Consider the following 24912-nt stretch of genomic DNA (forward strand, 5'->3'; position numbering starts at 1 on the left):
GTACTTCCCAAGTGCTTAGTACAGTGCTCTGCACACAGTAAGCTCTCAATAAATACGATTGATTGATAATTATGGTATTTGTTAAGAGCTTACTATGTGCCAGGCACTGTACTAAGCGCTGGGGTAGATACATGCAAATTGGGTTGGACATAGCCCCTGTCCCACATGAGGCTTACAGTCTCGATGCCCATTTTCCAGATGAGATCACTGAGGCCCAGAGAAGTGAAGCAACTTACCCGAGGTCACCCAGCAGACAAGTGGCAGAGCTGGGATCAGAACCCACGACCTTCTGACTCCTGGGGCCGGGCTCTATCCACTGAATCAATCAATCGCATTTATTGAGCACTTACTGTGTGCAGAGCACTGTACTAAGCACTTGGGAAGTACAAGTTGGCAACATACTCCACTATGCTGCTGGTTTCTCCTGAGTCAAATAGATGCTAATTGAATACAAATTAACCTGCCCTGTTGGGATGGGATGGAGGGGTGTGTCAGGTGACCTGACTGGAAGGCCAAGTGGCATTTCAGCAGTGGTGTGGCCATGACCTCAGAGCAGTTATTCCTTTTCCTCCTAGCCCAGGGCCACTTCCAAGGGGCTGGCTGGCCCAAAGGGACGGTGGGACTCGGATAATTAATACTGGGGCCCAGCCCATGAGGGGTGGGGTGGGAGGGAAGACTTGACACTTGTTTTCAGGTCACTGGCTCCTAATAGGCTCTCCCCGGGAGGCGATTTGCTGCTAATTGACAGCAGAGATCAGTTAATGAGGCTGAGCCCACCGGTCCCAGGGAACCAGGACACATCAAATCAAATCACAAGCCCCCTCCCCTCAGCACTGGGACTGCAGGGGGAGAAAGGGTTTAACCCTTTCCTGAAACCCAAGGGTCACCCGTCATCTCGTCGTTGACCGCCCTGCTTCTCATTGTGGTGCTTGTTAAGCACGTAATAATAATAATAATAATGACGGTATTTGTTAAGTGCTTACTATGTGCAAAGCACTACGTGCCAGGCCGCGTACTCAGCGCCGGAGACGATACAACAAGGAAATCGGATTGGGCCCAGTCCCTGTCCCACATGGGACTCACAGTCTCGATCCCTATTTTCCAGATGAGGGAACTGAGGCCCAGAGAAGTGAAGTGACATGCCCAGGGTCACACAGCAGACAAGTGGCGGTGCTGGGATTAGAAGCCACGACCGCCTGTGCTCTAACCACTATGCCATGCTGCTTCTGGGCAGGAGCCTCTTTGCCGGACTCAGGTTGGGGGTGGGATGGGGAGAGAACCTTTTTTATTGTATTTCTGTATGTCCTGTGTATTAAACACTGTTCTAAGCACTGGGGTAGGTCCAAGTTAGGTCAGACACAGTCACCTATCCAGCTTGGGGTCTGCAGTATATTCATTCATTCATTCATTCAATCGTATTTATCAAGCGCTTACTGTGTGCAGAGCACTGTACTAAGCGCTTGGGAAGTACAATTTGGCAACATATAGAGACGGTCCCTACCCAACAGTGGGCTCACAGTCTAGAAGGGGGAGACAGAGAACAAAACAAAACATATTAACAGAATAAAATAGAATAAATATGTACAAGTAAAATAAATAAATAAATAAATAGAGTAATAAATACATACAAACATAGGAGAGAACAGGTATATACTCCCCATTTTACAGCAGGGGTAACTAAAGCACAGACAAGTGAAGTGACTTGCCCAAAGTCACACAGCTGACAAGTGGCGGAGCCAGGACTAGAACCCATGACCTCTGACTCGCAAGCCCGGGCTATTTCCACTGAGCCACGCTGCTTCTCTTATTGTCCTCTCCCAAGCGCTCAGTACAGTGCTCTGCACACAGTAAGCGTGCGATAGATACGACAGAATGAATGAAAAGGCGAAGGCTCAGGAGAGGACGGATCAGATGGGATCGACACAGCAGCAACTCATTCTGTTTCACACCCCTACATTCGTTCATTCATTCATTCTGAGTGCTTACTGTGTGCAATGCACCGTGCTAATTGCTTGGAGTGCGCTTAGCACACTCAACAAGGGCCAGGGGCGGGGCGGGGGGGGGATAGTCAAGTGGAGCGGAGGGGGAAGGAGGCCACCGTCACCAACGCGTCGACAAGACAAAACATAAAAGAGTGTTACCCACTGCTATGGACACCGCACTTAGGACCGCTCCCAAGTAACCCTGGATGAACTTGGACGTGGGTGAAGGCTGCAAAACAGGAAGAGAACATCCGCGGTGACCCCAGAGCCACAGACGAAACGCCCCAAGGAATCGCTCCCCTATTTCACTGAGTGGCCCCTCTTCCACCGAGCGCCCTTAAGGGTGGCTTCTGCCTAGCGAGTGCAGCTCGAAAGCAAGTGGCTGGCTCAGACCCAGAGTCGTCAGCTCCCTTATCCCCACGCTGACCCACCAGGGGACAACAAGAAGCTAGGAGGAGTGGGCACTTATTTGTCCCCATTTTGTCCTCTCCCAAGCACTTAGCACAGCACTCTGCACACAGAAAGCACTCAATAAATACGACTGAATGAATTTCGGGCCTTCCCCTGAGGAAACCGCATCATATGCCTTGACAGTGAGTGATCCCTGGCCTCAGAGTGGCAGTGGGCCTTTAGTTATTTATTTATTTAACCGAGTCTTGCCCTCCCCGCTGCTGGAGCCCCCTCCCCTTCCCACTGCCGTGTTGGCCAAGTGCCAGGCCAGAGGGAGCGGGATTTGGGAGGGAAAAACGGAGTGGTGTGGAACTCATCCTGGGGTTTGCTCGCTCATGGCCCACTGCCGGCCTGAACCTAGTGGGCTGAGGAGGAGCTGAGGGACCAGCTGGACATGAGGGGCAAGAGAGTTTGGGGGCTGGAACCCTCACCCCCTTCCCCTCCCCAAATTGGCCCAAGATGATCCTCACTCTCGGCTTCAAAGCTCTCCTTCACTTCGCCCCCTCCTACCTCACCTCCCTTCTCTCCCTCTCCAGCCCAGCCCGCACCCTCCGCTCCTCTGCCGCTAACATCCTCGCTGTGCCTCATTCTCACCTGTCCCACCGTTGACCAGTGGCCCACGTCCTACCTCTGGCCTGGAATTCCCTCCCTCCACGCATCCGCCAAACTAGCTCTCTTCCTCCCTTCAAAGGTCTACTGAGAGCTCACCTCCTCCAGGAGGCCTTCCCAGACTAAGCCCCCAATTTTTTCCTCTCCTCCTCATCGCCCCCTCCCTCCTTCTACCCTCCCCCCTCCCCCTCCCCACAGCACTTGTGTATATTTGTACATATTTATTACTCTATTTTATTAGTGATGTGTATATAGCTATAATTATATTTATTCTGATGGTATTGACATCTGTCTACTTGTTTTGTTTTGTTGTCTGCCTCCCCCTTCTAGACTGTGAGCCCGTTGTTGGGTAGGGACCATCTCTATATGTTAACGATTTGTACTTCCCAAGCGCTTAGTACAGTGCTCTGCACACAGTAAGCACTCAATAAATACAACTGAATGAACGACTGAATTGGAACCAGCCTCAACCCACACCTCAGGCTCTGCGTCTTTTTTGGCTCTTCACCTGGCCAACCTGGACTGAGTGGGGGTGGGGTATGTCCCAGGATCTGCCCACCCTACACCAGGCCAGACCTCTCAGGGAGGGAAAGCTGGAGGGGGGCGGGGGGGTGGGGGGGTTCTTCCCCTACCCATTCCCCGGATTTCCCAACTGGGAACTAGCCAAGTCCCGGCAGCCTTTAGCGGGGAAAGGGTCACGCTGCCTCCCTCAGCGGGAAGAGAAGTGGGGCGTCTCTCGGCCTGGGATCCCGAGCTCAGCTCTGAGGTAACCACCCCCGCCCTACTCCCCCTCCCGCCTTGGCTTCACTAAACAGACTGCAAAATCCCCTTTTCTCCTGGGAGCCACCCCACTCCAGAAACGGCCGGCTACTTTGAGCCGCCGCTCGGCCTGGCGCTAGCCAAGGGAACCTGTTTGCGCCCCTGCAACAATAAATCCTGTGTTAGGAGCCTGGGCCTGAAGAGAAATCAGGCAGTGGGTTGAATAAAAATGAGGCCGCGGGCCTGACGAAAATAGAATCTCTTCTCTGAGTCCCCGCAGTGGTGAGGAGAGGGTGAGGCTCTAAGCCCAGAAGGAAATGGGGCAGGAAGTGAGGAGGGGGCCCTAAGAAATGGTGAGGCTTTGAGTGGGGGAATTAAAAGCAAAAAAGAGTCTTTAGTGTCTCTCCCGGGCAACTACAGAAGTGATAAGCCTAGTATCTGGGCAGCTGGCCAGGGGACATGCCCTGCCCGCCCTGGACACACCAGGAAATGGCCTTGCAAATAACCAGGTGTCTGGGGGCAGGCACAAGGGCCAGGCCAGGGAAGATCTTTCCCACAGTGCCCTGACTGGGACGTTCAGGTTGAGGGAGAGACGGGGAAGGGGAAAGTGAGGGGACGTGGCTAATCCACAGAGTGAAAATTCGGCCTCCAAGCCCTGCTGATGTCCCCCCGCTTTTCCAAAAGTCACAGGTCCTGTGGACATGACCCCGTGGGGTGGCAGAGTGGCAAACCAGAAAAGCCGGGGACCGGTCCCTGCTTTATGCCTAACTCGCTCCTCCACCAGCCCTCGCAGCCCCATAGCCAAGGACAGACCCAATGTCCGTTTGGTCCAACTACCGGTCCCGTAGGCCCTGTGCCCTGCTCACCTTAGTAGCGTTGCGGTTTGCATAGTTGACGCATGCGTTGTGGCTCTGGTTCAACCACTGAAAGGGCAATGGCAGAAGAGAAACGTTAGGCAGGAGGTCCTCCAGAGATGGCCTCTTCCATAGTCCTCTAGACTGAAAGTGCCTCTTGGGCAGGGAATGTGTCCACCAACTCTGCTGCCCTGTGCTCTGCAAGCGCTCAATAAATACCACCGATCGATTGATATGGTTTGCTCCCAAGGACGCAGAACGGCATCCTGTGGCCACCCAAATACCGATCCTGACCTGTTGATGATGATGAAGTCTGGACCCAGGGCTACAACTAACCATTCCCAGTGCAAAAAAAAGATTTTCCCACAGCCCCTTCCAGCCCCAACAAAAATCCAATAAATTTAGGCCCAGCCCCAGGATGCTCAGCTGCTGTGTGAAACTAACATCTTCTAAGACTGCAGTCCTTTAGACTGTACGCTCATTGTGGGCAGGGAATGTGTCTGTTTATTGCTGCATTATACTCTCCCAAGTGCTTAGTACAGTGCTCTGCACACAATAAGCACTCAATAAACACGATTCAATTAATAAAACAAATCCCAGCCATCCCCAAGAAAAATTTCTCAGATGAATTTCTTCTTCCTGCAGGGGAGAAGAAAGCTTCATCAGCACATTGTTAGGGCGACATCTCCTCCGAGAGGCCTGCCCCAATTAAGCCCTCTTTTCCTCACCTCCCTCCCCCTTCTGCATCATCTATGCTCTTCGACCTGTGACCTTTGGATATTTGATATTCGCCCCACCCTCAGCCCCTCAGTACTTAGTAGCAGCGAGGCTCAGTGGAAAGAGCATGGGCTTGGGAGTCAGAGGTCATGGGTTCTAATCCCAGCTCTGCCACTTGTTAGCTGTGTGACTTTGGGCAAGTCACTTAACTTCTCTGAGCCTTGGTTACCTCATCTGTAAAATGGATATTAAGACTGTGAGCCCCACGTGGGACAACCTGATCACCTTGTATCCCCCCTCAGTGCTTAGAACAGTGCTTTGTTCATAGTAAGTGCTTAAAAAACACAATAATAATAATAATAATTATTATTATTATTATAAATGACTTAATTATTCACATTAATGTTAGCCTCCCCCCTAGACTGTAAGCTTGGTATGGGCAGGGAACGTGTCTGCTAACTGCTGTATTGGACTCTCCAAAGCACTTAGTACAGTGCTCTGCACAGAGTGAATGCTCAATAAATACTATTGATTAATTGATTAGCAAAGTCAGAGTATGAGGGAAGTCAGGCTTGAGAGAGGTGGGATAATTCTTCCCTCACAACACCTTAGCTTCTCTCAGAGATCTCTAATAATAATAATAATAATAATAATAATAATAATAATAATAGCATTTATTAAGCTCTTACTATGTGCAAAGTACTGTTCTAAGCACTGGGGGATACAAGGTAACTGAGGCACAGAGAAGTGAAGTGACTGGCCCAAAGTCACACAGCTGACAAGTGGTGGAGCTGGGATTTGAACCCCCAACCTCTGACTCCAAAGCCCATGCTCTTTTCGCTGAGCCACGCTGCTTCTCTAGGGGACCAGTGCTATCTCTGGAGCCCCGAGACCGTCCGACCCCCACGGGAAGAGAACTATTATTAAGGACCATCTTCTTGGGGCCGGAAGGCAGGCGGAAGGAAGAAACACCTGAAATTCTAACTACGATGGCATCTTATTACGTGTGTGTTGATTTCACCAGCTTGGCTCTCTCCATTACCACAATCACTCATATAATCGCCCCACTTTGGCAAAATTTCTGAAACATTAAAACAACGGTGGAGCAGAGTGCTATGTGCAGAGTGCTGTCTCGGGAACATACAATGAAAGTAGGAGATTTGGTCCTTGCTCTCAAGATGCTTACGTTCTAACGTGGAGTTAACACTCCGCTCCCTCAAGCTGTTGCCATAAACCACAGCCGGAACACCTGGTTAGGAGTCTTGAGTGTCACCGAGGGGCAGTCAGAGATGGGTTTCCGTTCAATCGATTATTTGTATTTACTAAATGCTCATGTACTGCAAGCACTGTACTGAGCGCTTAAGAGTACAATACAACAGAGTTGGCCAACACCATTCCCTGCCCACAGTGAGCTACAGTCTATAGGGGGAGACAAGCATCAATAAAAAATTAATATTTTACAAATATGTACCTAAGGGCTGCAGGGATGAGGGAGGGGTGAAAAAACGGAGTAAATCCAAGTGCAAGGGCGATGAAGAAGGGAGTGGGAGAAGAGGAAATGAGGGCTTAGTCAGGGAAGGCCTCTTGGAGAAGATGGGCCTTCAATACGGCTTCGAAGAGGGGGAGAGTAATTGTCAGTCGGATATGGAAAAGGGAGGGCGTTCCAGGCCAGAGGCAGGATGTGGGCGAGAAGTTGGTGGCGAGAAAGGTGAAACAGAGGTACACAGAGTAGGTTAGCATTAGAGAAGTGAAGTGTACGGCTAGGTTGTAGTAATAGCAGTGAGATAACAAAGAGGGCAAAGTGACCAAGTGCTTTAAAGCCTGTGGTAAGGAGTTTCTGTTTGATGTGGAGGTGGATAAATAAGGAAGTTCTTGAGGAGTGGGGAAACGTGGCCTGAATGTTTTTGTAGAAAAATGATCTGGGCAGCAAAGTGAAGTATGGACTGGAGTGGAGAGAGACAGGAGGCAGGGAAGTCAGCAAGGAGGCTGAAACAGTTATGCAGGAGGGATAGATTAAGTGCTTGGATTAACATGGTAGCAGTTTGGATGGAGAGAAAAGGGCAGTTTTTAGTGATGTCGCAAAGGTCGAACCGGCAGGATTTAGTGACAGATTGAATGTGTTCCTATCGGACTGCTTCCCAGCCATGTCTGATGCCCATCCACTCTGCTGGCGTCCTGACCGGAGTGGAGGAATCCGCCCTGGACCTTGAAGGGCGACGGAGACGGCCATAGCCCCCCAGGACCCTTCCTCTCGGCCCAGTGCAGCTGGGGAACGGGCTTACCTGCCAGAAGACTGTGGATGCCAGGGTTTGGTTGGGAAGGAGCAGACCAACAACCTGGGAAAAGAGGGGAGGGATGTCAGAGGCAGAAGACGATGTGACTATTGTGGATGGGGGTGGAAGGGTGACTTTGGGGGCGTTCCCAAACAGCTGTTTGACCCAACTACTACGGGAATCACACTCTTCGATATCCACTTGGGAGCTCAATTTCTCCATGCTCATCAGCTACAAACCTGTTTTCCCTCCACTGGCCAAGAAGCCATTCTGTCCAAACAGGCCTCGAGACCATTTTCTCCCATGGCCAAGTTTCCTCCCTGTGCTGTATTACCGTTCTCCTCGCTTTCAACGCCACGTAGACCGTAGAGTTGACTGCATGAACAGAAACTGCATGAATGTCTTTCACATCTACATCTACCTAGACAAGTCAGCAGTAGCGTGGACACCCTGATCTGGATTTTGATTTACCACATGCAAGAGACCTTTTTATGGTATTTGTTAAGCGCTTACAAAGTGTCAAGCACTGTTGTAAGCACTGAGCACTGTTCTAAGCGCTGATCTTCCTCCATATCGCCTCACTAACCCACATGGCACCTCACAGGACCGTATATCCTTAGGTCACCAGTTCGATTCCGGCTTTCAGGACTTCCTTAATTCCCTCTAGATTATAAACTCTTTGTAGGCAGGGGTATGTCTACCAACTCTATTGTATTGTACTCTCCCAAGTACTTAGGACAGTGCTCTGCACACAGTAAAAGCTCAATATATACGGTTGATTGACACGAAGGAGCAAACCCCCTAGCACAATAAGAAGGGAGCATTTGAGACATTCAGACTTTTCTTTTCAAAATCTTCCCTACTGCTTATGGTTTTTGCAAGCCCGTAAACACATTCAGGCATATTCAGGAAGGGGCACGTGGCTAGTTCAAAGCAGTTGGAATCGGAGTGGAAGAGGCCCGTTTAAAATTCTAAGCATGTCGAAAGTTTCCACATCTTGTTCTCCTCAAGGCGGGGTACACAGGACAATTTCTCTTAGCAGAGAGAACTCGTGAAAAGTGAGTATAGAGTTCAGTTTCTTACATGAGAAGCAGTGTGGCCTACGGGGAAAAATTTGGTCTGGTGTTTCAGAAGACCTGAGTTCTAATCCCAGCTCTGCCGCTTGCCTTCAGAGTACGGCTGGGCAAGTCAGTTAACTTCTCTAGGCCCAAGTTTCCTCACCTGGAAAGTGGGGATTAAATACTTGTTCTATCTCCCCGGTTTAGACTTTGAACCTCCTTTGAGAAAGAGTGTGTCTAATCTGATTCTTTTATCTGTCACAGAGCTTGACACATAGTAAGCGTTTAACTCCTCCTTTGCCACTGAGAAAAGTCTTGAGTTGGACTCCTCCATCCTCAACGCGACTTTGGGCCCATTTGGTCTATTTGTCTGAGGTTTGTTTTGATGTTTCATCACTGCTGATGTGTGTGTCTCTCCAATCCCTTCTTCCCACTTAAATTCTTGGATGGTGAGATTATTAGGTGGAGCAGGATGGTTTAATGGATAGGGCAAGGGCCTGGAGTCAGAATGACCTGAGTTCTGAACCCCGCCCTGCCACATGTCTGCTGTGTGACCTTAGGCAAGTCACTTCACTTCTCTGGGCCTCAGTGACCTCATTTGTAAAATGGGGATTACAAGTGAAAGCCCCACGTGGGACAAGGACTGTGTCCAACCTGACTAACTTGTATCTATCCTAGCACTTAGAACAGTGCTTGGCACATAGTAAGAGCTTAACAAGTCCCATCAGTCTTATCATGATTATGAGCCCCCCAACGAGGGACAGGGGGCCTTGGTATTCCATCCCGGTGCTTAGCACAGTGCTCTGCACTCGGTAAGCATTTAATAAATAACTATTACTACAACTACTACTTAACAAATACCACAATCGTTATCATTATTCCTCCACACTCTCCCGATTAGCCAACTACCTCCCTGCAATCCAGAGTGTGTTCCACCAGCTGTCTGCTATGACTTTGGACTGGTGTGTGCGCATGCACACACAAATACACACACTGTCCTTTGGGCCTCGGCTGGGACCACCATTGTGGCGGGGAGGGGGGTGGGACAGCTGGTGCCCCTGACCTTATAAGAGTGGACCCTCCTTGTTTGTTCCAAACTGTTTGCCGAAACTGCTGAGCAGCCCAATCTTCCCTCACCCCAGGTCCATCGCGCCCGGCCCCTGAGCATGGGAACGGGGCCAAAATACTCACAATGGGCGTGCCAAAGGGGATGTACCCTGTGGAAGAGAGGAGCAGGAAAAGGAATGGGTCAGTGGGACTCCAGCACTAAGCTTAGGTCGCCCCTTCACTTGCCTCTGCTCCCCTGGGATGTGAAAATGGATTAGGGGGACAGGGAATCTCGGAGAGAGACGCCCTCTAGCCCCCCACCTTCCCTCCGTCTGGGGAAGCAGCTAACTGTTGGAGGGCACAGATATCAATCAAACAATGGTATTTATTGAGCACTTACTGAGTCCACTGTTTTAAAGCTTGGGAGAGTACAATACACCACTCCTCTGGCCCCCCCATCCTCCCACAGTCTGGGAGAGTAGCTATCACTTGGAGGGCTCTGTCAGTGTCATGCAGATATCAACCAATTAATGGTATTTATTGAGTGCTTACTGGGTCCAAAGCACTGTACTAAAGTTTGGGGGAGTACAATAAGATTCAGTTGGGGGCATACCATAAGATTCAATTCAGCCATCACTATTCACACGATTCACTTATAGTCTAGAGCGGAGACAGACATTAAAACATTTTACCGAGAAGGGAAATGGCAGAGTTGATGCGGGTCAGAATCCGGTTTTCCCCCTGCAGTCTGGGATGCTCTGGTGTTACCCCCACCCCAAAACCCTAACTGTGGGGGTCCCTCCTGACTCAGTTCTGGGGTCCCTACTACTCTCCGTTTACACCCAATCCTTTGGACAACTCACCCCCCACTCCAAGATCTACCTCTCCAGCTCCGACCTCTCTCCCTTGCGAGCTCCAACCTCCTCCTGCTTCCAGGACACCTCTAGCCGGATGGCCCGCCAGCCCCTCGAACTCAACACGGGGAAGCCGCACAGCCTAGTGGGTAGACAGAGGCCCGGAAGTTAGGAGGTACTGGGTTCTAATCCCAGCTCCGCCACTTGTCTGCTGTGTGGTCTCAGGCAAGCCGCTTTTCTTTCCTGTGCCTCACTTACCTCATGGGTAAAATGGGGATTACGACTATGAGCCCCATGTGGGACAGGGACCATGTCCACCCTGCTTATCTTGTATCCACCCCAGTGTTTAGAACAGTGCTTGACACATAGTAAGTGCTTAACAAATACCATAATCATCATCAAAACCGAACTCCTCATCTTCCCCCCAAAATCTTCTCTCCCGCCTAACCTTCCCACCACTGTGGACAATACCACTATTGTCTTCTTACGGCATCCTGAACTAAGTGCTCAATAAATTTGTTTGGTTGATTGAGAGAAAGCTGGGGACCCCCCCAGGGGAGGGGTACAGTAGGTGAACGGGACCATCAAGACAAGAAATTACCTGGAGGCTTTTGTTTTGAGGAAGTTTGCTCTACAGTGATCCAGCCAGATTGTCCCACTCTAAGAGGCTTTTTTGGATTATCCGCCGACTCCCTTTCTCCCCACCCCAGCTGTGTGGATGGTGGTGACAGATTTCCCAGAGAACCGGGGGGAGGGAGGGTTGTAATATAATAATAACAATAATAATAATTGTGGTATTCATTAAGCACTTACTATGTGCCAGACACTGTACTAAGCACTGAGATGGATACAAGCTAATCGGGTTGGACACATGTGGGGCTCACAGTCTCAATCCCCATTTCATAGATGAGGGAATGGAGGTCCAGAGAAGTGAAGTAACTTGCCCAAGGACACACAGCAGGCAAATAGCAGAGCCAGGATGAGAACCCATGTCCTTCTGACGAACAGGCTCACGCTCTATACACTAGGCCTCACTGCTTCCCGTACAGGCTCAGCACAGTGCTTGGCACTTAGTAAGTGCTTAACGAATACCACAGTTATTATTAATGGTCAAGGGGAGAGGGGAAGGGCTGGAATGATGGGGGGGGCAGGGGGAATCATGGAGGGGGAGGAGGAGTTTCCCAGCAATGTTTACCTGACATTCGGAAAGGCATGAAGATCTTCTCATTTGTGTCTGGGTGGAGAATGGCCTGAAGGCAGGGGGAGAATGGCAAGTGGAAAATGGAGGCCCAGAGGGGACTGACTCCCCTTCCCCACTCCCCTCACCCCGTCATCGCTTCTCCCCCCCGCCACCCCAATACCAGCTCACCTCTCCCATCATTCCCTACCAGTCCCCCCGCCTCTCCCTGCTTCCCTAACCTCCCCTGGACCCTGTTCCTAGACAGAGGAAGGACCAGTCAGATGCTGGGTGATGGGAGCGGTTCTCTCCCACAGTCCCATAAGCCCCAAGACCACCCACAGGCCGGAGGGAAGACCCCCGGCCCCGCAGCCCAACAGCACAGTCACAACTGCTGTCGCTTCCCAGTCTTCTAGCACCTTTTTCTGGGGATCCCCAGTCCCCTCCAGGGCCATTTTGAGAAGGACAGAAGACCATGCCCCATGTAAAACCCAAATTTCCCTTCTCGTGCTTCCCACCCAACATCTCACCTGGGCATGAGGGGCCCAGGACGACGACCCCGAGGAGTCCCGCCAGAGCCCGTCAGATCAGAGTCCTAAGGCCAGCGGAGGGGGATGGGGGCTGTTCACTGAGACACCCACCACGGCCAGAGAGGAGGTAGGAAAGGTGAAGGGGTGAAATGAGATTACCTGCTTTATTTTCTGGGCTCCCCAGAGCTGCAAAAACAACAGAGACAGGAAATGTTAAAGTCGGCGAGGACTGGTGTGCAAACCCTGGCATTTGCGGGGTGCAGCCCCGAGAGCTGCAGTCGAGGCAGTGGCGGAGCGGGTGTTCTCCGGCAACCCCGCTGCCAGCCGGCTTCGCCCGGGATCGGGGACAACCTCGGAGGCAACACTCAGGTTGGGGAAGAGTTTCCGTCGGCCGCTGACCGGTGGCAGGAAACACATCTCCTTATCTCAAGCCAACCCAGACTTCTGATCAGTGTTAGGACAAGGTATGGTTCTTATTAATAATAGTAATAATAACAATGATTAAAAATAATGGTATATTATTATTATTGTTAAACGCTTACTATGTGTTAACCACTGTTCTAAGCGCTGGGGTAGATACCAGCTGCAAGCTCGTTGTGGGCAGGGAATGTGCTTGTTGTTATACTGTACTCGCCCAAGCGCTGAGTAGAGTTCTTTGTAAACAGTAAGTGCTCAGTAAATACAATTGAATGAATGAATGAGTCAGGTCGGACAAAGTCTCTGTCCCACATGGGGCTCACGGTCTTAATCCCCATTTTACAAATGAGGTCACCGAGGCCCAGAGAAGTGAAGTGACTTCCCGAGGTCACACAGCAGACAAGTGGTAGAGCCAGGACTGATAATGATGGTAGTTGTTAAGCGCTTACTATGTGTCAAGCACTGGTCTAAGCGCTAGGGTAGATACAATCTGGTTGGATACAGTCTCTGTCCGAGATAATAATAATAATAATGATGGCATTTGTTAAGTGCTTACTATGCGCAAAGCACTGTCCTAAGCGCTGGGGGGGATACAAGGTGATCAGGTTGTCCCACGTGGGGCTCACAGTCTTCATCCCCATTTTACAGATGAGGTAACTGAGGCTCTGAGAAGTTAAGTGACTTGCCCAAGGTCACACAGCAGACATGTGGTGGAGCTGGGATTCAAACCCATGACCTCTGACTCCAAAGCCCGTGCTCTTTCCATTAGGCCATGCTGAGATGGGGCTCACAGTCTTAATCCCCATTTTACAGATGAGATAACTGAGCCCCAGAGAAGTGAAGTGACTTGCCCAAGGTCACAGAGCAGATGAGTGGCGGCGCTGGAATTAGAACCCAGGTCCTTCTGACTCCCAAGTCCCCAAACTTGAGGAGCTCATAATCCACTGGCGGGGGGAGGAAGGGCACAAGCAGAGCCGGGCCGACAAATCTGCGGTGGGTCACAAGTGTGAATTCAGGCTCAGGAGGGAAGTCAGTCCTAGGCATGGGCCCTTTCAGAGGAATAGGGACTTTCTTAATTATAATAATGGTGCTTGTTAAACACTTACTATGTGTCAAGCACTGTACTAAGCACCGGGATGGATACAGGCAAATTGGATTGGACCCAGTTCCTGTCCCATGTGAGGCTCACGGTCTCAATCCCCATTTTACAGATGAGGTAACTGAGGCCCAGAGAAATGAAGTGACTTGCCCAAGGTCACGCAGCAGACATGTGGCAGAGCTGGGACTATACGCCATGACCTTCTAATTTCATCGCATCCTAAGGTTTTGACTTTTAATCTCATTTTGAAAGCGAGCATCTTTTCTAAAAACCCCACCCTCAGAGGTGGGATTTGAACCCCGGCCTTTGCCTTCTCGGGACCGTTGCCTTTCCCGGAGGCTACGGCCGGCTCTCGCAAGGGGAGCCGACCAAAGAGGCCTGCCTGCCGAGGAGGTGGGAGTCAGGAGGGGCAGACGGGGGTCGCTGAAAGCCCGAGCCCCTGGCCGGGGCTAGCTGGGTGGAGCGGTCCTTCCCGGCTTTATGGAGAAAGCATCTTTTCCCGGGACCGCGCGTCTTCCCCTCCCACGTTCGGCTCCCCACCCGGAGCAGGAACTCGGCCAACCCGAAAGGGGCCGGAATCGCCTCCGACTCATCCTTCTCCCGGCCCCGTCCATGGAGCCGGGCCCCGCCGCTGCCTTCCCTTCTCACCGCCCTCCCTCCGGCTCCGTCAGCCGGCACGCCGGCCCCAAGCTGCTCCTCCAATCTGCTGGCAACCTCACACCCCGGGGACAACGGACACAGCGATGCGATGAGCCATCTGGGGCCAGAGAAGCCTCAGGGGCAGGGCAGGTGCCAGCTCACCCTACTCTGAGGAACATCGCTGCTGGCAGGAGCAGAGACGGGCATCCCCAGCTCCTTGCAGAGGTGGGGGATCCCCATGAAGTCCTTCCCCCGGGCCCTAGGACCCAGCCCTAATTTTGACCCCCGCCGGCCAGGAACCTAATGGTCCTCTGGCATCCGTCTCCGCCCCCTGAGCTGACTGACTGAGCTTTCCCGGGAAAGATGGGTCCGCCAGGAAGCAGACGCCTGGGGGAGGTGGGGAGCAGCTGTGTCCGCCCGTGGCCAGTGACAGCCCAGGCCATTCCTCGGCCAACCCTCCGTGGCTAATGGCCACGCTGAGCGTCTCATTAGACCCTGGCTCTCGGGGGGCCCTCGGTGGGCATCTATCTGGGCGCCAGACGGCCTGGCTCCCGTGCCCTGGGCTCACGTCTGCCCCGATTCCCTTCCCTGCTCTCCCAGGCTTGGGGCAACTCATTCATTCAGTCGTATTTATTGAACACTTACTTTGCGCAGAGCACTGTACTAAGCACTTGGGAATTCCACCCGAACCCTCGTTCATTCATTCATGCTCGGTGGAAAGAGCCTGGGCTTTGGAGTCAGAGGTCGTGGGCTCAAATCTCGGCTCTACCAATTGTCAGCTGTGTGACTTTGGGCAAGTCACTTCACTTCTCTGTGCCTCAGTTCCCTCATCTGTAAAATGGGGATTAAGACTGTGAGCCCCACATGGGACAACCTGATCACCCTGTATCCCCCAAGCGCTTAGAACAGTGCTTTGCACATAGTAAGCGCTTAACAAATACCATTATTATTATTATTCATTCAATCACATTTATTGAGTGCTATGTATTGTACTAAGCGCTTGGGAGTACAACAATAAACAGACACAATCCTTGCCCAAACGAGCTGACCGTCTAGAAGTGAAGATAGTAATATAAATACATTATAGATATATCTACAAGTGCTGTGGGTTTGGGAGGGGCGGGGATGAAGAGAGGGAGCAAGTCAGGGCAAAGCAGAAGGGAGGTGGAGAAGAGGAAACGGGGGGACTCATGGAGGAGATGGGCCTTCAGTAAGGCTTGAAGTGGGGGAGAGTCATTGTCTCTCAGATTTGAGGAGGGTGGGTGTTCCAGGCCAGTGGCAGGACGTGGGCGAGGGTTTGGTGGCGAGATGGAGGCACAGTGAGAAGGTTAGCACCACAGGAGCGGAGTGTGTGGGCTGGGATGGAGAAGGAGAAAAGGGAGGTGAGGTAGGAGGGGGCAAGATGGTGGCCTGCTTTAAAGACAATGGTGAGGAGCTTTTGTGGGATATGGAGGTGGATGGGCAACCACTGGAGTTTTTTGAGGAGCGGGGTGAAACATCTTGAACATTTTTGTAGAAAACTGATGCGGGCAGCAGAGTGAAGGACAGACTGGAGTGGGGAGAGGCAGGAGACTGGGAGGTCAGCAAGGAGGCTGATTCAATAATCCAGGTGGGAGAGGATGAGTGACCATATTAACATGGCAGCAGTTTGGTAGCAGTTTCTTTCTCACCTCTCGCCCCAGCCCCCAGCCCCCAGCTCCAGCCCTGAGGGAACTGGGTAACTTCCCGCTGAGCTCCCCATTCCAGCCTGGAACTTCCCACCTGTCCCTGGAACTCAAAACCAGAGGCAGGTCGGGGGTGTACGGGTGAATAGGGATTGGACTCAGGCTGGGAGGGGCTGGGACAGGGAGGGGAGGACCAGGGGCTAGGAGGGGGAAGGGAACAGTTGGAATAGCCAAGAGCAATATTTGGGGTGGGGGACGGCTGGGGCAGAAAGGGGAGCTGGGGGAGAAAACATAGGGTGGGACCCCTCTAGGGGCCGACAGGCAGGAGTTGGGGTTTAGTAATAATAATAATAAAAATAATAATAATAATAACTGTGGTACTGTTAAGCACCTATTATGTGCCAGGCACCGTACTAAGTGATGGGGTGTATACAAGCAAATCGGGTTGGACACAGTCCCTGTCCCATGTGGGGCTCCCAGTCTTAATCCCCATTTTACAGATGAGGTAACTGAGGCCCAGAGAAGTGAAGTGACTTGCCCAAGGTCACAGAGCACACAAGTGGCGGGCTAGGCGCCATCTGTCACCAGGGCCAGGGCTGAGTTTCCCCTGTTGCCAGGGGGTTGGGGGCCGTCCGTAAGCCAACAAGGGGTACGGAGATGGCAGGGTCCTCAGTGTCCTCCCTGATTCTTGCTGTCCCGGAGCTTCTGTAAGCTCGTTGTGGGCAGGGAGTGTTTACTGTTACAGTGTAATAATAATAATAATAATAATAATAATAATAATAATGGTATTTTGTTAAGCGCTTACTATTTGCCAAGCACTGTTCTAAGCGCTGGGGTAGATACAAGGTTATCAGGTTGTCCCACGTGGGGCTCACAGTCTTAATCCCCATTTTTACAGATGAGGTAACAGACACAGAGAAGTGAAGTGACTTGCCCAAAGTAACACAGGGGACAAGTGGCGGAGCCGGAAGTAGAACCCAGGACCTTCTGACGCCCACGCCTGGGCTCTAGCCACCACACCAAGTAGGGGTAGGAGGCGGTATGGTGGGGAGGGAGGGCATTTAGGAGGAACTGGGGGGGAAATGCTGGGGTCAGAGGGGCTGGGGTCAAGGGTGGGGGGACTGGTTGAGGCCGTCTCAGACTCACACTAAACCGAGCATCCAGCTAAGAGACAGACCCGCCTGGTTTCATCCGTCCTCCATGCCAGCTCTCAGGGTTGAAACCCCGTTGGAAAGTGGGGAGAGGAGCGGGGGGTCAACCGTGGTCCCAGATGGGCCGACGAGCCTAACGCCGTGAGCTGTGTTTCCTTCCGGGGGGTCCGGCGGACCTAACCAGGGTTGGGAGGGGGGCATCCAGAACCCCCAAAAGGACTCCCTTTACCTGCTCATCAGTGACCCCGGGGGGAAGGGAGCCATGTTTGTAGTCATCCAGCAGCTGCACAGCTTCTCGCAGGCGACTCTGGTTGGGAGAGGAAGGTAGAAGGTTAGTCCCTGTGGACAGGAGTCCCCTGAAATAATAATAATAATAATAATGATAATAGTACTTGTTAAGTCCTTACTATGTGCCCCTTACTGTTCCAAAAGCTGGGGTAGATAAAAGTTAATCAGATAGGACCCAGTCCCTGTCCCATGTGGGGCTCACACTCTTAATCCCCCTTTTACAGATGAGGCAACTGAGGCCCAGAGAAGTGAAGCGACTTGCCCAAAGTCGGCAGACGTAGGGTGGTATCGTGGGTGGGCGGGTGCCCCCAGACAACCCTGTCCATAGATTCAATCAATCACATTTATTGAGCGCTTACTGTGTGCAGAGCATTGTATTAAGTGCTTGGGAGAGTATTACATAATAGAGCTGTTAGACATGTTCCCTGCCCACAAAGACCTTACTGTTTTGAAGGGGAGACGGGCATTAATATAAATTACGGAGATGTATATAAGGACTGAGAGGGGGTGAATAAAGGGTGCAAATCCAAATGCAAGGGCGACGCAGGAGGGAGTGGGAGAGGAGGAAATGAGGGATTGGTTGAGGAAGGTCTCTTGGAGGAGACAGGCCTTCTATTCAGTGCTTAGAACAGTGCTCGACACATAGTAACGCTTAACAAGTACCATTATTATTATTATTATTATTATTATAAGGCTTTGAAGGTGGGGAGAGCGGTGGCCTGTGGGAAATGAAGACAGAAGGCATTCCGGGCCAGAGGCGGGATGTGGGTGAGAGGTCGGCGGGGAAATGAGTACAATGACTAGGCTGGCATTAGAGGAGCCAAGTGTGTGGGCTGGATTGAGGGGAGGTATTTCCCTCCTGCAAACCAGAAGAGGATGGGGACCAGTCTGGGGTGCCACTGCCGGATTACGGGGGGATGCCAATCTGCTGGGAGGCCGGAGGGGGAACTAGCCTGGGGGTGGTAGAGCCGGGCAGAGAGCAGAGGGGCAGCTGGCAAGTCTGCAGTGGGCAGGACCCACAGGCCAGCCACGTCATCTAGGCTGTGGGAACATTGGCCAACTCACAGTCCTCCTCCTCCTCACTGTCCACGGGATTCGGGGGAGGGATGGGCTGTTATGCAATCTAGAGTCTGACCTGAGTTCAGCGGAGGCTGGAGAAAGGATAGAGGGAGGACAAGCAGCATGGCGTAGCAGATAGAGCCTGGGAATCAGAAGGACCTGGGTGCTACTGCTGGCTCCGCCACTTCTCTGCTGCGTGACCTTGGGCAAATCATTTCACTTCTCTGTGCCTCAGTTACCTCATCTAGAAAATGGGGATTGAGAGTGTGAGCCCCACATTCATTCATTCACTCAATCGTATTTATTGAATAAGCGCTTGGGAAGTACAAGTTGGCAACATACAGAGATGGTCCCTACCCAACAGCTGGCTCACAGTCTAAAAGGGGGAGACAGAGAACAAAACAAAACATATTAACAAAATAAAATAAAATAAATATGTACAAATAAAATAAATAAATAGAGTAATAAAAACGTACAAACATATATACATGGGACGGGGACTGTGTCTGACCTGATTTGCCTGCATCTACCCTGGTGTTGAGTACGGTAAGTGCTTAATACAGTAAGCACTTACCAAATACCACATTTATTATCATTATTATTATTAAAGTCCCTGCCTTCAAGGGGCTGCCAGTGTGATGGGGAAACAGGGCACAGACACACAAACACCCCAAAACCTCCCTATTGGAACCTCCATTCCCGCTGGGTTCCAAGCCGAAGCTGCCAAGACCAGTACAGTGCTGGGCACATAGTAAGCGCTTAACAAACACCACAAATAATAATCACAGCTAGGCAGCCAGCTCATCCAGCCTTCAGTACTGTAACCCCGATCTGCTCGAGGACCTGTGGGGATGGTTCTCGGGCTGGGCTCGGCTGCGGCGGGAAGGCTAGCCAAGGGAGAATGGAGAGGGGGCCGTCTCCGAGGGGCTAGGCCAGAGGGGGAGAGGGGGTTGTCTCTGCAGGGCTAGGCCAGGGAGAAGAGAGGTTGGGGACCAAAACTTCCTTCTGAGAAGGGGCAGCAGTCTCATCGAGCCTCTTGAAGACCAGAAAAGTCCAGCTATACCTACTGGCCTCCAGGGGAGTTTTACCCACCCCCCGCCCATCCACCTCACTCCCATTTTTGGATATGGAAGACATGCAGGCTTGTGGGGTCTGTGTGTCTCTGTGGGGTTAGGCCAGGGGAAAGGAGAGGACTGTCTCCACAGGGCTAGGCCAGAGAGAAGGGAGAGAGGGCCGGATCGGTGGAGTTAGGCCAGGAGAAGGGAGAGGAAGCAGTCTCCATGGAGCTAGGCTACAGAGAAGGGAGAGGGGGTCACCTCCACGGGGCTAGGGCAGAGAGAAGGGAGAGGAGGCTGTCTCCATGGGGCTAGGTCAGAGAGAGGAGAGATGGGGTCATCTCAGTGGGGCTAGGTCAGAGATAGGGGAAGGGGGCCATCCCCAAGGGGCTAGGCCAGAAAGAAGGGAGGGGGGTTGTCTCCGAGGGGCTAGGCCAGAGAGAAAGGAGCGGAGGCCATCTCCTTGGGGCTAGAGCAGGGAGAAGAGAGAGGGAACTGTCTCTGATAGACTCGTCCAGAGCTGCGGGAAAATTGCCAAGGGACGGCTGCAGCCACGATAGGAACCGACTTAACTTCTCTGTGCCTGTTACCTCATCTGTAAAATGGGGATGAAGACTGTGAGCCCCACGGGGGACAAACTGAATACTTTGTATCTACCCCAGTGCTTAAAACAGTGCTTGGCACATTGTAAGTGCCTAACAAATACCGTCATTATTATCATCTGCAGGTAGAGCCGTTGTGTTGCCCACCACTCTCCCCTGGCACCTCGGCCCCTTTGCCGGGCAGCAGCCAGTTGGACGGCAGCTTGGGCGGGGGGAGGGGAACTTTCATGGCCATTTGGGACCCCGAATTCTCCGAAGCGGGCACCCACCACCACCATGGTTGCGGGCCGAGCGATGAATAGGCTCGGAGGGGAGCGGGGGGCGGCTGCAGGGTTCCCATGGCAACCCAGGCTGGGCTCCAGGGTCTCTGATCAAAGCGGGCGGCTTCAATCCCAGCCCCTCGCCGCCCACCCCCACGACAGACCCCACACTCCGGCCGGCCAGGAGCCTGCGGGGCCCCAACTCCGGGGAAAGGGGGTAGGGGGAGGGCCTGGGGTAGGTGGGAGGCAAAGGCTCCATCCCTTAAACTCCAGAGGACGAAAAGTTGGGCGACCGCTCTGTCACGGAGCCGAAACTGGGTCAGAAAAGCGTGTGAAGATGGGGCAGGGAAAGCAACACAATCCAGCCCGCTGCCTTCAAGCAAGACTACATTTAAACCGGTGTGGAGCAAACGCGAGGGTCAGCGGGTGGGGAGGACTTTCTAGTTTCTCAAACAGGAGATTACTAAATAATGATGGCATTTGTTAAGCGCTTACTATGTGCCAGCCACTGTTCTAAGCACTGGGGTGGATCAAGCAAATCAGGTTGGACACAGTCCCTGGCCCACACGGGGCTCAAAGGCTCAATCCCCATTTTACAGATGAGGTAGCTGAGGTCCAGAGAAGTGAAGTGACTTGCCTAAGGTCACACAGCGGACAAGAGGCGGAGCCAGGATTAGAATCCATGACCTTCTGATTCCCAGGCCTGGACTCTATCCACTAGGCCATGCTGTTTAAATGATAACATAACACATTCCCCTCCTCTCCCAGGGCCTGGCCTCCACAGGATATCACAGGGGAGGACTGGAAAGGGAGTAAGGAGGCGGCTGGCTAAGTGGAGAAGAAGCCCCCAGCCCCTTGATATGCTTGTATCCACCCCAGCGCTTAGTACAGTGCCTGACACATAGTAAGCGCTTAACCAATACCATGTCCTCCTCCTTCTCCTCCCTTGATGTCAGCAAGGGTGGAGAGATCCATGGGGCTGGATGGTGGAAGATTTCTCCAACTTAAGGGTTTAGAGGCGATGATGAGGGTGAACAATGGCCAATCAATCAATGGTATTTACTGAGTGCTTCCTATGCGCAGAACACTGTGCTAAGCTCTTGGGAGGGTACAATACTACAGGATTAGCACGCCCACTCCTCGCCCGTGATAAACTGACAGTGGTCTTCCATCCTTCCCCTCTAGACTGGTGAGCGGGGAACGTGTCTACCAACTTGGTTATATTGTACTCTCCCAAGCGCTTAGTACAGTGCTCTGCACACAGTAAGCGCTCACTAAATACGACTGATTGGTCCAGAAATCCTAGCCGAAGGGAGCAGACCTGAAACCTGGGCTTCCCCAAGGGCAGTGAGAACAGCTGAGGAATATCCCAGCCACCCTACTTTCTCGCCCCTGAGGACCATACCATCAAGGTGGGCTCCTCCAAACCTCCCCCTCCCACCCCTACATCCACTCTCTCATGAGCAGATCTTCCAGATTTTTTTTCCCCCAAATCTCCCCACTTCACTTGCGCCTCTGACCCAATCCCTTTTCCCCTTGGGGACTCCTTGATTTAGCGGATAATTTGGGGGAAGCAGCCTGGGCCTGGGAGACAGAGGACCTGGGTCCTAATTCCACCTCTGTAACTTGCCTGCTGTGCGACCTCGGGCAAGTCACTTAACATCTCTGGGCCTCAGTTCCCTCATCTGCAAAATGGGGATTCAAACTACCTGTTCTCCCTCCTACTTAGACTGGCAACCCAATTATCTGGCATCTGCCCCGGCGCTTAGTACAGTGTTTGGCACATAGTCAGCACTTGAATACACAGTTATTATTTGGGCTGGGACAGCCCCAAATTCCCACAGCTCATCTTGGAAACCTGCTTTGGGAAAGAGTCATGGTCTGGGCACTGGGCGAGGGGCTGACTCTCACCGGGGGAGATACGAGATGTACACACACACAATTTAGGGTCCTGGGGGAGACACAGATGCTCATGGGGACGGGGGGAAGACAGGAAGTCAAATGCAGACATCCCCGATCCACACAAACATGACAACAGAGACACAATTATGGACACTGACCTTGGCGGGAGGGGGAAACTGAAATGCTTAGAAAGCAGGGGTGGGCCAATCAGAGGTTTCCTGAAGAAGGTGGGTATTTAGTAGTGTTACAAAATGGAAGTTAGCCAAGAAGGGCGGGGATGGCAATTTTGGGAGGAGGGTTCAAGGGTTGGATCTCACAGCCAAATAGAAGGTTTAATACTGCACTGCGCTGTCAACCTTCAGTCTGGTTTACAGCTTGAAGCCGCACTGGGGGCGTACACCACCTTCTAGAACAATAATAGTAGTAATAACTGTGGTATTTGTTAAGCGCTTATACTACATGCCAAGAACTGTACTAAATGCTGGTGTGGATATAGGCAAATTGGGTTGGACATAGTCCTTTGTCCCACGTGGGGCTCACAATCTCAATCCCCAGTTTACTGATGAGGTCCAGAGAAGTGAAGCGACTTGCGCAAATGTCACACAGCAGACAAGAGGCGGAGCTGGGATTAGAACCCAAGACTCTGTGGCTCCTGAACTCTTATCCATTAAGCCACAAGATTCTCCCTCCTACTTAGGCTGTGAGCCCCACGTGGGACAGAGACTGCATCCGACCTAATTAAGTTGCATCTACCCCAGCGCTTAGAACACTGTTTGACACCTAGTAAGCACTTACCAAATATATTTTTTTGTTTTAAAAAAAGAGGGTTGGCAAGCAAAATGACTCAGGCAGTAGAATTGTGGAATGGGTCCAGTGAACAGAACTTCTTGTCTGATAGCAGTCAAATGGCCAACGAGGCTGGAGGCTGCGCTGGGTGGGCAGGGCGCTGCAGAGGGGCCTTCTCTCTATATCAGATGGCAGTGATGGCTCTGGTTGGCCACCCCTGTCACCCCCATGGGATCGAGGGCTCTCTGAGGGCAGGGACCGGGCCCGGCCCATCTCCCCTACAGGACCAGGAGCTCCCTGAGGGCAGGGACTGTGTCCATCTGGTCATTCCCCCCCCCCACCCCCCCACCCCCCCGCCCTCCGCACCAGGGGCTCCCTGAGGGCATGGCAATGTCCGGCCCAACTCCCCACCAGACTGGAGGCTCCCTGAGGGCAGGAACTGTTGTCTGCTCTATCTGGAGATCCCAGAGCCAAGAGAAGCAGCATGGCATAGGAGAAGCAGCATGGGAAAGCACGCTCTTCCTGCGGCCTCCAAAATCCCCATCCCCAAGGCCCCCTCCTCTCTCCACACCTCACCTCCTGCCCCTCTCCAAAGCCACCTCCCCCTCCCCACAGCCCCCCACCTTTGCCCATACCCAGACACCTCCTCAAGGGAGTCAGAAGCTCATAGGTTCTAATCCTGGCTCCTCAACTTGCCTACTCTGTGACCTTGGGCAAATCACATCACTGGGCTCAGTTACCTCATCTGTAAAGCAGGGATCGAGGCGGTGAGCCCCAGGCAGGCAAGGCCCTGTGTCCAACCCGATTTGCTCGTACGCAGGCATAGTACACTGCCTGGCACATAATAAGGGCTTAACAAATACCATAATTATTATTATCATTAGAAAAGCCCTGCCACCCCACAGAAAAGATAGGTCACCAAAGCTGAACCCTCCCACAGCGACCCCAATTTTCCTTGTCGCAAATTCAAGAGAATCTATCTCCCCCTTCCCAACTCCTCAGTCACTGCTGACTCATCCCCAGACCCAGTCAGACTGGAGCTATTCCCAGAAAGTCTGTGTTCTGACTTCAAAGCTCCCTGCATTCGGTGCAGAACTAGCAACGGAGGCACAAATTTCCTCGACAAAGATAAAAGTGCCCCCCGGCCCTGTCTCCTTGCCAGGAATGGTTCAAAATCTAATTCCAATCACCCGACTCTTTCTTCTTCCAAGCAATTACTCTCCCCCCTCGACGCCCTATTGAAGGCACATCTCTCCCAAGGGGTCTTCCCAGACTAAACCCCACTTTTCCTCATCTTCCACTCCCTTCTGCTTCACTCTGACTGACTCTCTTTGTTCTCCCTCCTCTAACCCTGCAGCACTTACGTATGTATCCATAATTTTATTTCTTTGTATGGACATCTGCCTCCCCTCCTCTGGACTGTAAGCTCACTGTGGGCAGGGAATGTCTGTTTATTGTTCTACTGTCCTCTCCCAAGCGCTTAGCACAGTGATCTGCACATGGTAAGTGCTCAATAACTACGATTGAATGAATGACTGAATGGCTCTACCTGATCTCAGCTGGCCTAGTTGGTTGATTGTGCGTTCTGCAGGCCAGGCCGGGCCCAGGGAAGCAGCGGCGTTAGAGAAGCAGTCCAGCTGGGACGCACATCTGCTCAGACCCTCCCGCCGGGCCCTCAGG

At 52.2% G+C, this 24912-nt stretch overlaps 1 protein-coding gene across 4 annotated transcripts in view; it reads right to left on the reverse strand.

Annotated features, from left to right (window-relative positions):
- The window catches only part of SFXN5 (sideroflexin 5), a 92056-nt gene that overhangs the window by 56873 nt on the left and 10271 nt on the right, over window positions 1–24912 (reverse strand). For 2 of the 4 annotated variants that reach the window (XM_038745589.1, XM_038745592.1), the window contains exons 3-9: window positions 17510–17587; window positions 12470–12496; window positions 11799–11853; window positions 9894–9919; window positions 7654–7707; window positions 4667–4723; window positions 2146–2211 (exon numbers count right to left, since the gene is read on the reverse strand). In XM_038745589.1, the coding sequence (XP_038601517.1) occupies window positions 2146–2211; window positions 4667–4723; window positions 7654–7707; window positions 9894–9919; window positions 11799–11853; window positions 12470–12496; window positions 17510–17587 (363 nt within the window). Of the gene's footprint in view, window positions 1–2141; window positions 2212–4666; window positions 4724–7653; window positions 7708–9893; window positions 9920–11798; window positions 11854–12469; window positions 12497–17509; window positions 17588–24912 lie in introns of all 4 variants that reach the window. The other 2 variants (XM_038745590.1, XM_038745591.1) reach the window with 1 other exon arrangement.

The sequence above is a fragment of the Tachyglossus aculeatus genome, chromosome 4 (assembly GCF_015852505.1).
Source record: "Tachyglossus aculeatus isolate mTacAcu1 chromosome 4, mTacAcu1.pri, whole genome shotgun sequence".
NCBI lineage: Eukaryota > Metazoa > Chordata > Mammalia > Monotremata > Tachyglossidae > Tachyglossus > Tachyglossus aculeatus.